This window comes from Myotis lucifugus, unplaced genomic scaffold (genome assembly GCF_000147115.1).
Source record: "Myotis lucifugus unplaced genomic scaffold, Myoluc2.0 scaffold_15, whole genome shotgun sequence".
NCBI classification, from domain to species: Eukaryota; Metazoa; Chordata; class Mammalia; order Chiroptera; family Vespertilionidae; genus Myotis; species Myotis lucifugus.
The window spans coordinates 3,767,092-3,781,557 of NW_005871063.1; the positions used below are offsets into that span (position 1 = coordinate 3,767,092).

Here is a 14,466-nt window from a genome sequence, read left to right on the forward strand (position 1 = left end):
TTTTAGAAAAAAGCCCAACAGATGACAACTTGAATAACAAAAAGGAAGCAAAAAACAAAAAAAAGCAAATAAAGATATTCAAGTATGGCTTTAAAAAGACATTCTTAATCAAATTAACAATAACACAAAAATATAACAATTTTTAAAAATAAAAATGTCAGTAGAGGAATTGAAGAGGAAAGGATGATTTTGTTGAGATCAAAGTGGTGACAAAGAAGTTCAAACATAAGAAGAGTCCCAAACTAATTCTCAAATGACAGAGCAAAAATCCAAGAAAAATTGTAGAGACTCAACATACAAAGAAAGGGAAATGGCAATAGAGGATGAGCGATATAGAGAAAAATTTCCTGAGCTCAAAAACAACTTGATCCTTGTATTTGAAAGGACTTAGCCAACTGATTGCAAGTACTTAATAAAAAATCCACACTTAAACATAGGCTGGAAAAACACATGATTTGTAAATGAATTCAAAACAATGTGTTTTTTGTCAGTATCTTTCATAGGGCCAATAAAATGGAAACAAAAGTGAATGCCTGTCACTGAGGAAATGGTTGGATATGTTATCATTCTGTCTCACCATAAAATATTACACAATCATTAGAAGGGATTTAAAGCTATGTTAAGTTGATACTCATGGCATATTATTGAATTAGGAAAGTAAGCTGAAGAGGAAAGTAGGTGTCATATGATCTTATTTGTGTAAAGCAAATAGGAAAGAAAAGCCAGCCATATGTACACTGTAGTTGTTGATATGATTCTATCCTTGATAGCAGGACAGAGAAAGTACTGAAAGACACATACCATCTTAACACGAATGGTGATCGGGGACAAGTAAAAACAACCCATATAAATATAGGGGAAATTCCAGAAATATTATGACCACATTTATTTAAAATAATATATATGGCTCAGCCAGGAAAAATTCAGCCAGAATGGTCCACATAGAGTTATATTAATGTAAAATTATTGAACCTCAAAGAATTTTTTTTGTGAAAGGAGGACAACAAAAATTGAATAATTAATGGAAGTGAAATGAGACAAGCCTCCGAGTGACTAAAAGACAATAGAGAAGGCAGAGGTGGGTGGGTGGGAAGAGATTAACCAAAGAACTTGTATGCATGTATGCATAACCCATGGACACAGACAATAGTGTGGTGAAGGCCTGGGGAGGGGTTGAGTGCCGGCTAGGAGTCAATGGGGGAAAGTGGGGGGACATCTCTAATACTTTCAACAATAAAGATAAATTTTTTAAAAAGGCAATAGAACATCCTTTTCTCAGGAAAATAAAGTATGACTCAATTTTATTACCCTGTCAATATAAACAAACAAAGCAAACAAATAAAAGAATATATAACTGTTTAACTATGTATGCTTTTGTGCTTAAAATATTATATTGTTTAGAGGGGCCATGTTTTAAGGCAGATTAATCACTTAATAATCAAATTATTACCTTTTTTTTGGATCACATAAATAGCTAACTGCAGTAGTAATAAACTAAACTCAGCCTTTTGGGGGTTCTTATTTGACACCCTTGCTCCCCGGCATAAGAAAAAATATTCTCCAAAGCAAGCATCTATCATATGGACTATGGGATAATCCATAAAGATCAAAATTAAAAGAATCAAATAGGCCTCACCAGTTAATTGCAGAGTCATGTAACACTTAGATTGATGTATCTTTACCCGTTTTCATAGATGAGGATGGACTTGGCATAAGTATTATTGGAATGGGTGTTGGAGCCGATGCTGGACTTGAAAAGCTGGGAATATTTGTCAAGACAGTAACAGAAGGTGGTGCTGCTCAGCGGGATGGCAGGTAAGCTAGTCACTGCTTTTGACCACTAAAATCTAGGAAACTTTTCTGAGAATTTCTTTTTTTCAGCTTTCTTCTTTTGATTTTTTAGGACAGAATGTCAGTGTGTCTCATATGTAGAAAATGTTAAAAACTTGAATTACTTTCTGATTTGTAGGCAGAATACCTATGAAAATGGGTGGATAGATCTATTATCTATGTCTAACTTGGTATCTATCCATTTATCTATTTATATAGTAGGAAGTGGGTAGAAACATGGGTGTACTTAGTTTAAGAATATGTTCTGTGGAGATCAGCACATACTTTCACCTCAGAAATATGAAAACATTGATTGGCTGCCTCCTACATGGCTCCTACTGGGGATTGAGGCTCAGAATTTGGGCGTGTACCCTGACCAGAAATTGAACCAGTGACCTCTCGGTGCACAGGACAGCACTCAACCAACTGAACCACACTGGCCAGAGCTAGATGTTCTTTATAGTACCTTTTAACTTTAAAAGGATAAGAGTCTGTATTATACCTTTCTAGCTTGCCTTAGTTTCTAAATAACTTTTCCTTATTTGAAAAAACTCTTTTAATTTAATCTCAGATTTGGTCAGACTATTTTCAAGGGATGTTAAAAAATATATAGGAAATTCTTTTCTTCCTTCTTCTTACCCCAGCACAATAAGCCTTTTTATCGTGGTTGCTTTTATCCCTTACAAACATCTTGAACTCTTACCACATTTTAAGTACTTTTTAAAATTTGCCATGGATATTTATCTCCTGTGTCATCCAGTATAGTTAAAAAGTTTTGAGTTCTTGTTCTTTGATATTATGTTCTAGTTTATAAATTTTCTCTTGTCAAGCTTTTCATGTCTGTCTGTATCTTTTCAAATGATGCCTGGAACATCGAGGGTGCTCAATAAATATTTGTTGAGTGAATGAATCCTTGTGCTTCAATCACTTTCAAAATGTTTACTTGGGCCTAAATTTTTCTTTTTATATTTATTCTCTTCTTACCGTTCCTACTCCTTCTGCCCCTCTTCTCCCCTCCCCTTCTTTTTTTTTCTTCTATCTTCCTCTCTCTTTCTTCCTTTTTGTGCAACCTTGCCTTTATACAGGGTAGCTTGTAGTTTAGCTGAGTGACATGATAGCTATTTCCACCTTCTGTTTTTATTCTAATTTTATAATAAAATAATATTAAATACATTAACCATTAGTTTTTGCTGCCATAAATTTTATGATTGTACACAAAACACTTTAACACACTATTTCTCCAGTCCTCTTTAATGAACTTATAAAGCAAAATGCATTTCATAATAACCCAATTGAAAATACTGGTGGAATAAAATACGTGGGTGATAACTGACAAAAGATAGTAACAATGCTGTGTTACAGAGGCAAATTAAAAATGTTCTTGCAATCTGCTTTGTTTTTGTCTCTTCTGGTTGTTTCTCAACCTTTTGGATACCATCATTTTACAGTACTGTTCTTTCAGGTTTGGGAGGGGGAATATCGAAAGTGAAATTGAAGCACTTTGTAATTTATCATTATTCAAGTGTTGAGTTTTCAAATAATTTGAATTGTTTTTGACCAATCTTTTCAGTAACACCAACATATAAAACAGGTGAAGAGTCTTATTCTTATGATTACCCTGCCACAAACTCGCCCTCCCGTAGGGCCCCTCTGTGCCCCGGAAGTATCCTCAAGCCTGCAAGAACCCTGAATGGAAACTGCCATTTTAATTGTGCCCATCCGCCATAATTCACTAGTCCATGGTTTCCTCTGTGCACACACTCCTGTGTCACTCTTCTAATCAAATATTTTGCTTGTTCCCCCCCTGAGCAAGTTGGGGTATTACTGCTTTGATAGGTATGTATTTTCATATGCATTCAGAGCTTCACTATCTAGCATTTTGGGGAAGACTCTGTTGACCATTAATGTTGCTCCAGCTGGTCTTCCTTTCATTCATTGTTGGTTGCTTTGTTTGCATAAGCCCAGTGAGGTAGAGTTTTTTCTTTGTTTCCCCTTGCCCAATACATCATGTCAGTAAATAACTACCCAGTAACATTAAACAAATCCTAGAACAATCCAACTTATATATTTTATTAGCCTTACCCCCTTGGTACTGGTTTATAGATTCAGAATTGAGGGTTATCAGAAATGTCAGACTGCAGCTGAAGAGCAGTAGTGTTGCACACGTGTTGGTTAGCACATGGAAACTGCTGAGGAAATGGCCGGTACGAGATGCCTTTTATAGATTAGTCAGGTACATTCCCATAAATTCCATTCCAGTGGTCACTGTTCCAGGGCAAATAGGCTATTTTCTCTGCTGTTGTGGAAAATTTTGGAAAATCCAGATTATACATGTTCTTCATTGTGGGTTGGTCTGATGCAGAGAGCTGTCCATTTAATTTTTACTGCCAGGACTCATCCTTGGCTTTTTTGTGCTTCTAATTATGAGCCAAGACTTGAGAGGGCTTTTCATTGTTACTATTCTGTGAGGTTGCATGAAAGGTTATTCTCTCTCAGGGAAAGAGATTCAAGCAAATAACAATCACTTCTTCAAACCGTCCTCAATTTAATATACACACTGAAGTTGTATGTATTTTCAGTATGTTCTTTCATATTCTGTAGCTGGTGGGTACTATCCTTTTTCTAGAAAAACAAAAATTCATTTCATTAGCTAATCTGCACAATTATTTTTTTTCTGTCACTATTGCTTCTGGGCATAGCTTCACTTATCCATATTAAATTGAACTTGTGGCCTACTTAACTAACTTCTTTTTAACCTGCACTGGCAGATAGGAACTTAATAATTGCCTATCATATGCAAGCAATTTAGCAGACTAGCAAATATCATTTTCCATAGCCACACACACTATTTTTACTTCTTAAAGTGAAAGGATGAATGCATTTTTTAATATAATGCAAAGTTATAGTAACTTTGAAACATTTTAGCATATGCATATGCAGAGTTGAATATATAGTCATGTGCCACCTAACTACAGAGATATGTTCTGAGAAATGCATCATTAAGTGATTTTTGGCGTTTGTGAGCATCCTAGAGTACACTTACACAAATGTAAGTGGTATATACTACACTCATAGGCTGTATGATATATGTTTGATATAAAACTGGTTAATATTCCACAGAGATATAAACTATGGCCTATGGGATTATCTTTTCTAACAGAAGAAAAGTATTCAACTTTTTTTCAAGACAAACATCTACAAATTAACATACAACTACAATATGTCTAGGACTTTTAGTCAATATTAAACAGTGGATCAATTAAAATACATCCCCCAAATTATCCTTGGTTGGGCCTGTTAAGTAATGCACCTATATGACATTGAAAGGAAATGTTGCCCTTCTTTTATTCCTATTTCCAAGCTTTAAATAACTTTTCTTAACACATGGCACAACATTTACCTAGGGTGATTGTAATAGCACTCAATTTTTATTGATGGGAAGAGTCAATATGATAAAGATACCAGTTTTCCATAAATTAATCTTAAAAATCAGTATGATGTTATTAAAATACCAACTAGTATGTGTTTTTATAGAACTTGGCAAGTAAATCTAAAACTGGTTATGAAGAGATGCTCAAGAATAGCTCAGAAATTTTTGACAGCCATAAACTAGGTAAAGAAATTGCCCTAACAAGTGTCAAAACTAGTTATGAAGCAATATAGTATGCAGAGATAGATAAACAGACAAGTAGAAACTAATAGAGAACAAAAACACGTTGATGCACATTTGAAAACCATTACAAATCAGTGAAGTAAAAAGCAGACTTTTTATTAAATGTTAAGCCAATTGTTTATATCTTGAAAAAAATAAAAAGATTGCTAACACATTATAATAAAAAATAATATCCAGGTGGATATCTACCTAAATGCAGAAAAACAAAATGTTAAAACCTATAGAAGAAAATGTAGAATAATTTTATAATATTGAGGCAGAGAAAGATTTCTTAACAAAACACAAAAACTACTTAATATAAAGTTAAAATTATAAATGTAATTATGTGTATATATCATTAAATTGTTTGCCTCAAAACCACTGTTTTCCAGAGAAATGTGAAAAGACAAGCTACAGATTGGGGCAAAAGTATTTGCTACATATCTAATTGAGAGAGTGTTATACAGGATATAGAAAAACATTATGTAAACCAATAAGAAAAAATAAGACACAACCCAACATCAACAAAAAATGAGTAAAAGACATGATCTAACAGTGTGCAAAAGTGAACAGTTGACTTGTAAACATATGATAAAACATTCAGCCGCACAGGTAATCAGGGAAATACAATTAAAATTACAATGTGTATCTTTTTACATGGACAAGATCTGCAGTAGGTAAAGGGTCTGAATATACTAAGTGTTGGTGAGGGTGTGGAGAGTCAGAGCTTTTCATATAATGCTGCTGAGAATATGCATTGGTGTAAGTATTTTGAACTGAACTTTATCAGTTTGTTCAAGTTGAAAAAGCCTCTGTTCTTTGACTCAGGAGTTCTCCTTCTAGGTATACATCCTAGAGAAACAAGTGTGTAAAGAGACATGTACGAAATTGATTATTACAGTAGTATTCATAATAGCTAAAACTTAAAATAATATACTTGTCCATCTGCACAAAATGGATGGATATATTTTAGTATATTCATAAAAATAATACTATATGGTTATTAAAGTGAACTAGCTAAAATTGTATTTATAACCATGGATAAATCTCATATATAACGTTGAGTGAAGCAAACTAAATTGTAGAAAAAGAGATTTACGATGAAGTTTGAAAACTGGAAATGTACATATATTATGCCTATTTGTGCATATGTGTTATTTGTATTTCAAAACATCAGTAGAAAGGCTAACCATCAAAATCAGTATGATGGTTACCTAACCTCTGTGGAAGCAGTGAAGGGAATAGAATGAGACAAATAATAAAGGGCTTCAGCTTTTCTGTAATAAATTTATTTAGAAAAAAAACTGACTCAAATATTGCATAGTGCTAAGATCTGATAAAATTGGATATTGGTACATGAGTGTTTATTATCTAATTCCCTCTGTATTTCTCTATGATTGAAATACTTCATTTTGAGTAATTAAAAAAATATATAAAACATGTATATAAATTTAAGAGCATCCTACATCAAACAACACTAATACTGTATATTGCTCCTAAACAAAATACACACACACACACACATGCAAACACACACACACACATGCAAACACATATATAAATTTATATACGTGAAGGATTCCCTGCAATTCTTGTTGTTCTTCCTTGGAGAGGAGAGGTGGGACAAGGTATGAAGCCCAAAGGGTATTTAAGCTGCATTTGTTATGTTTTAAGTAATTTTAAAGACAAAAAAAGATATAAATATGTCATACATTAGCAGTTATCAACTCGTTGTGATAGGAATTTGGATGTTGTATAAAGTGAATCTCTTCATTTAGTATTGCCTATTTCTATTCTTCAAAATAATCTTTTAAAAACATTAAGCATTTGACTAAGATCTAGAGCTTATATATAAAAGACAAATTTTGTATCAATAAGAGTATCTTTAAAAGCAAGTATTTTGTCAACTAATTTATTGTGATGGAAATATATTATTGTAAAAATTAAATATGGGTAATTTTTTTCCTCTTCCCAAAGAATACAAGTCAATGACCAGATTGTAGAAGTGGATGGAATCAGCTTGGTGGGAGTCACACAGAATTTTGCTGCAACAGTTCTCAGAAACACCAAGGGCAACGTCAGGTAAACCTGTGGCTTCAGATATGTACAATTTCATTACTTGATATTTTGTTTAAATTTTCTATGATTATACTTATAGATATATGTAATTATAACAAGAAGTTTACCTAAATGCTAAAATTTTGCCTTTAGTTTTTTAATTTTTCTTTAATGTAATTAGTTCATGCAAATGTAATTTAAAACTAAAAATTATAGTATTCTAGAAAGACATGAAGATCAGGAGTGGACAGTATAAATCACTATGGTTAATTATTGAGCTTTTTTAGTGTGCCTTATTGCTAATACAATAAGAATTGCTATGAAGATAGAATTTCTCATTATGTCCTCAATAAATAAGACTTTGGCCTCAAATCCTTTTAATAAAATCAGTTACATAGTAAATTGAAATGATTATACATATATTCAATGATACATGTTATTTAGATAAGCAGACTGAATGATTTGAGGTTAATAATGCTTTAAAAATATTTTTATTGTTTTAAAGAAACAGATAAAATTATACTTTGATAAACTATTGCTTTTCCAACTTTAATAGGATAGAGGGTGCATTCTTTTGGACCTTAAAATTTATATCCAATCCTGGGGTTCTGAAAATTGTAGCTTGGAAAACAAATATACTGGAAAGTAGTCTTGAGCCAACTAAGGTCAAACTTTGAAATTTGTTTTATTTGGTCATAGGGTACTTATTTTTTAATATAATATTGCTTATGTCTTATACTTCTCCAAATATCCTGTGAATGGATAGATAAGGGGACATTATTTAGTATGTGTAATTATGAGAGTGTTTTAGTGTTATCATCAAAATGAAATGGCCAAATATTCTGAAAATATTGATGAGTTAATTGATCGAGATAAAATTGTGAATTAATTACAGCATATTTTATGTTGCACAAGTGTGAGTTTAAGAATTTAGACTTTTTTTAGTTGGAAAGCACCCATTAATGCTGAAGGGAATGTTTAAGAAATACAACCTCAATAACTTTTATGTTTATCTTTCAAGAATACCCTAGTCCTGAGAAAGTATGTAAAACTAGAGGCCCATTGCATGAAGAGATTCGTGCAATAGGCCTTCCTTCCCCTGGCTGCCGGCACTGGTTTTCCTCCGGCACCCTGGACCCAGGCCTTCGCTCTGGCCACAGCAGAGAAGCCAAGCCTGGAGGCTTCTCCGCTCTGGCCACAGCAGAGAAGCCAAGCCTCTTCAGTCTTCAGTCGTCTTCAGTCTTCAGTCTTCACTCGGGCTGGAGCCTTCAATCTTCGCTCCGTGCCTGCATATGCAAATTAACTGCCATCTTTGTTGGGTTAATTTGCATACTCATCCTGATTGGCTGGTGGGCATAGCGGAGTGACACCAATTTGCATGTTTCTCTTTTATTAGTGTAGATAATTGGCAAGAGTATATGTGATTATCTTTCTGGACTGTCGTATATCAGTATAGAACTTGGTTTGAAGCTGCCCATTAGAATTTAAAGTGAATTTAAAAGTGAAATAAGATACACATTCAACTTATAAAAACATTTCTCAATTGGAAAAAAAGTTTGTGGTTACATGAAATCATAGTCATTCCTTTCTCTTCATAATTCCGTGCTGTTATCATTTCAAGCCTTGTACAGATCACCAAAGATTTCTCAACTGGTCATCCTGATTTCAGTCTCTCCCTTTTTGCAACTGTCCTTCTCATCCTTATCCCTAATGGACAAACACAATAGCAGTATTCACATATATGAAGGGCTATAGGAAAAGGCTATTGACTCATTCTGTGTATCTCTAGTAGTACAACTAAAACCTGTGGGTAGAAATAGTGATTCTGCATCCATCATGTCCCTCTCTTCAGAAACCTTCAATGGCCCTCCACTCTGGGCAGAATCTAAGTTCTCTATCCTGGTATTAAAAATATTTCATCATCGTATCTTATCACTTATCTTCCTATGTTCATGGTCTTGTTCAGTCAATACTAGTGTAGTCATTATCCTTCGAATATGACTTGTGAATTTTTTTGTGTGCTGTTCTCTCTGCCATCTTTTTCTGTTCAAAATACTGTTTAGAACCTACTTATCTTAAAGAACATATTTCAGATTCTTTCCTCTCCAAGAAGTACCCCTTCACCTCACTGTCCCCTAGTTATCTCTACTTCCTGGTACACTAACCTTTCATTCCACTTTTTTTTTTACCTTGAGGTTATAGAACATTCCACTTTCCTCTTCTAAAGGCTTATATCTTATTTCCTAATTCTCTTTGCAAAAATCTTGATATCAAAATGGGACCTCTAGGCTCCTTTGTTCACCCAAATTATTTAACCCTGGGTCTCAATTGAGTCTTTTCTCAATTTTAACTTATTAAAAATAATATTTGAATCCACTGGATATATTTTATGTAGTAGTTCTTCATAATAAGGTATTAATATAAAATCAGATCCAAAAATTAGACCTGTAGTTTTAATGAACGGTTTTAAACTGAAGATTTAAAATAGGTATGGTTCTATATTTCTTATTCATTGATAACTTAGCTATCACATTCATTGGTTACTAAAATTTATTTTTTAAAGGGTATCTAAAAATTACTAAATGTAGTTAGTATTTTTCTAACTACAAAGCACAGATCTAGGAGGAATTTGTTTATTTATATACCTCTTTATAATAATATGCAGAACAATTCAATCCAGAATGGCTCTAGATGTACCATGCTACATCACATGTAGTACACAGCACATTTACTGTAGACTCCTTTGACTTTAAATTCCTACTATTCAGTATGTCTTTATTATATATGTCAATGTTACCTGGTGCAACCTAAAAAGAAATGTCGTAACAATTATTTAAAAACTTATAATTGCCTAGCCCGCATGGCTCAGTGGTTGAGAATTGACCTATGAATCAGGAAGTCACTGTTCAATTCTCAGTTAGGACACATGCCTGGGTTGCGGGCTCCATCCCCAGTGTGGGGCATGCAGGAGGCAGCCAATCAATGATTCTCTCTCGACATTGATGTTTCTATCTCTCTCTCCCTCTCCCTTCCTCTCTGAAATCAATAAAAAATATATTTTTTAAAAAAACCTATAATCTTTTTGGTGGTTGATAGAATGTAACTTACCAAATGTAATATAGTTAGACAGTTAGAGTAAAGTTTTGTTCTCATTGTCAGATCCTGTATTATATAAAAATAATTTAAATAGTTTAGATTCAGTTCATTTGAATCAGCAAATTTATCTACCTATTCACAATTGACTTTTATATTAGAACATACTAAATGACGCTTTACTTGGAAATCCTGAAAAGACCCTATTTGTTTGGCCCAACAAATTAAAAAAAAAACAACAATTTTAAACTCAAAATTATTAATTTATTAGAAAAAATAATAGGATGTAGTTCAAAAGATAACAGTCACTGGTTATATACCTATGGAAAGAAGATAGGAATCACCAGATGTTCACAGACTGATTCAAGATTATACAAAACTACCTTCTATTTATGCTCAGATATATAATTTAGCCTTCTGTGATAGCATTTTGCCAGCAATAGTCCAAATTTGACTCAATATCTTGTGTTATATCTTTGTGGGCAAGAGAAAAATGTGTTTTGAATTATGGTATAGGTAGCAGATAGGTAAAAGAATACGTGTTAATTCTGTTACAATATCAAAATCAGAATGAGGCATTAAAAGAAAAATTATTACATACCAATGCTCTTCATGAACTTAGATACAAAAATCCTTAACAGAATTTTAGCAGATTTAAATCAGGAAGATATAAAAGTATGATAATTTATGGCCAAGTGACATCTTTGGAATGCATGGTTGATTTAATGTTTGAAATTCAACCTACGAAATTTCATAAGGGAAATTCCTCAATGTGATAACTAGCAGCCCAAGTGAACTGACAGCTAATATTATATTTAATGATGAAAGACCAAACGCTTTCCCCTTATACTAGGACAATGCAAATATGCCCACTTTCTCCACTTCTATTCAAGTTGTACTGGAGGTCATAGCTTGTTCAGTGAAGCAAGAATAAGAAATGGAAAAACACTTACATTTTAAAAGGAAGAAGTAAAACTTTGTTCACAGACAACATGGTCATCTATGTAGAAAATTCTCTGGAATCTACAAAAGATGCTACTAGAACTGATAAGTGAGTCAAGCAAGGTTACAGGAGATAGGCTGTTGTACAGAAATCAATTCTATTTCTAGATACCAGCAACAGCAAAGAATTGAAAGTTCAAATAATAGCATTCATAATAACAGCAAAAACACTTAAGGATAGTCTGGCATAATGTATTGAATATATCAGCAAAATTCTGAGAAAATAAAGACAACCTAAATGAGTGAAGAAATAGACTCCATGTTTATGGATCAGAATACTCAATATTGTTAAGACTTCAGTTTCCCCCCAAGTCTATAGATTAAGCACAATCTCAACAAGAATCTCAGCAGGCTCTCTTTCTTTGGTAGAAATAAACATTTTTTTAAAAAGAACAAAGTAGGGGACTTTATTTTTTTTATCATTTTTTAATATGTTTTATTGATTTTTTACAGAGAGGAAGGAAGAGGGATAGAGTTAGAAACATTGATCAGCTGCCTCCTGCACACCCCCCACTGGGGATGTGCCTGCAACTAAGGTACATGCCCTTGACTGGAATCGAACCTGGGACCCTTCAGTCCGCAGGCCTGCGCTCTATCCACTGAGCCAAACCGATTAGGGCCAAAGTAGGGGACTTTAGCTACCTGACAGCTGCACTAATCACAGCAGTCTGGTTTAGGCATAAGGATAGGAATATAGATTAATGGAATGGAATAGGGAGTTTCAATATAGACCTGCATAGACATAAACAATTGGTTTTTGACTAATGCACCAAGGTAATTTAGTGGGGGAAATTATAATATTTTTAAAAATCGGTGCTGGAAGAATTGGATAACTACATTAGAAAAAGCAAAAAAAATTTGACCTTTCTTCCACAGCCTATACAAAAATTAACTCAAGATTGATCATAGACTAAAGTGCAGCAGCTGAAACTATAAAATTTATAGAAAACAGGCAAAAATCTCAATGATCTTGGGTTAATCAAGGATCTTTTAAGACATGAAAGCAAGAAATACAAAAGAACGAAATGGTAAACTCATAAAAAATTAAACACTTGTTTGAAAAATACTGTTAAGAAAGTGAAAAAGCAATCTAAATACTGAATATTTGCAAAACATTTATCTGATAAAAGACTGTTATTTAGAAGACATGAAGAATTCTTACAGTTCATTAAGAAGATATATAACCCTATTAAAAATGTGCAAATCAATTAAAGAGACACTTCACCGAGGAAGATATACAGTTAAGCACATGAAATGCTGCTCAATGTCATTAATCATTGGGGAAATGCAAGTTCAGTTCCCAATGAGGTACTACTACACACCCAGTAGAATGGCTGAAATTTAAAAGACTGATGATACTATGCATTGACAGGGATGTGGAGCAGCTCTAGCATTCCTTCACTGCCAGTGGGAATGCAAAATAGCACAGCCACTTTGTGGAACAGTTTGGCAGGTTCTTATAAATTAAAACTAGAGGCCCAGTGCACGGATTCATGCATCGGTGGAGTTCCTCGGCTTGGTTTGCGGGAAACAGGCTGAAACCGGCTCTCCAACATCCCCTGAGGGGTCCTGGATTGCGAGACCCCTCTTGCAGGCCCAGCCCCCAGGACCTGGATGCCCACTGGCTCCCTCCTCCCTCCTCTCTGGGTCCTGGGTATGGGTGAATCAGATTTGGGGCCGACAGCGCCCCAGAAGCAACCTAACCCATGGCCGATACCGCGAGGAACCAGGCTTCCTTCTCTATTGGTCAGAGCGTCTGCTTCCTGGTGGTCATTGCGCATCATAGCTACTGGGCGAATGGTCAAATGGTTGGTCAGTTGCTTAGGCTTTTATATATATAGACTAGAGGCCCGATGCACAAAATTCATGCAAGAGTAGGCCTTCCTTCCGTTGGCTGCCGGCACTGGCTTCCCTCTGGCACCCGGGACCCGGGCTTCCTTTCGGGTTGGCAGGCACCCGGGACCTGGGCTTCCCTTGTAACCCCAGCTTCATCTAGAAGGATGTCCTGTCTAATTAGCATATTATGCTTTTATTATTATAGATATACACTTACCATACCAGCCAGCAGTTCTAGTCCTGGCTATCTACTAAAAAACAATAAAAACATATATCAACCCAAGACTCATGTTTGCATATTCATAGGAGCTTGTTCATAATAGCTGAAAACTGGAAAAAGTGAGTTCAGATGTCCTTAACTGATAAATTGTTATACACAATTTGTGTATCCCACAATTTACAGAGGTGGGCAAACGTAGGTTTATCATAACAATAAATAATACAATAACTAAGAAACAATAATATAAGAATAAACCCATGTTTCACGTACTCACAACTCTAAACCTTTTGCCCACCCTTGCAATTTATTTGTTCACTGTTACATATCTTATCTCAAGAAGAACCCTGAAAATTTTGAAAGTATTTAGGAAGGACTGACCAGGATGCTGAGAAGTCTAAACATTTTTCCTTCTACATATAAAAGTAAAAGGTTCTACAAGCTTTTTCCTAAGAAATAGAAAAAAATTTTAAAGACATGGTGGCAATTGTACAGCACTTGAAAGTGTGAAATCTGGGAAAAGGATTAGCGATTCTTTTAAACTCTAGACAGCTGACCTAATACTGAAGGACAGCAGTTATGGAAAGTGATATTGTAGGAGAGAGATTGTGCTTCAGTCTGAGAAACATCTAGAAAGTATATGTTTGCTCTTCAACACCATTCACATTTAACTTTACATGTTTTCTGGCTGGTGCCTGCTACTTAGTGATCATTATGTATTCATAATGTTTTTATCCCCAGCATACATATTTAACAACTTTTTGACATTGAGCCATAC

The 14,466-nt window shown here is 34.3% G+C and overlaps 1 protein-coding gene across 5 annotated transcripts in view; it reads left to right on the top strand.

Moving 5' to 3' along the window:
* PPP1R9A (protein phosphatase 1 regulatory subunit 9A) overlaps positions 1 to 14,466 on the top strand; it is a 236,728-nt gene that overhangs the window by 131,544 nt on the left and 90,718 nt on the right. For all 5 annotated transcript variants that reach the window (XM_023750730.1, XM_023750731.1, XM_023750732.1 and 2 more), the window contains exons 3-4: positions 1,695 to 1,815; positions 7,460 to 7,564. In XM_023750730.1, coding sequence (XP_023606498.1) covers positions 1,695 to 1,815; positions 7,460 to 7,564 — 226 coding nt within the window. The remainder of the gene's footprint in view (positions 1 to 1,694; positions 1,816 to 7,459; positions 7,565 to 14,466) is intronic.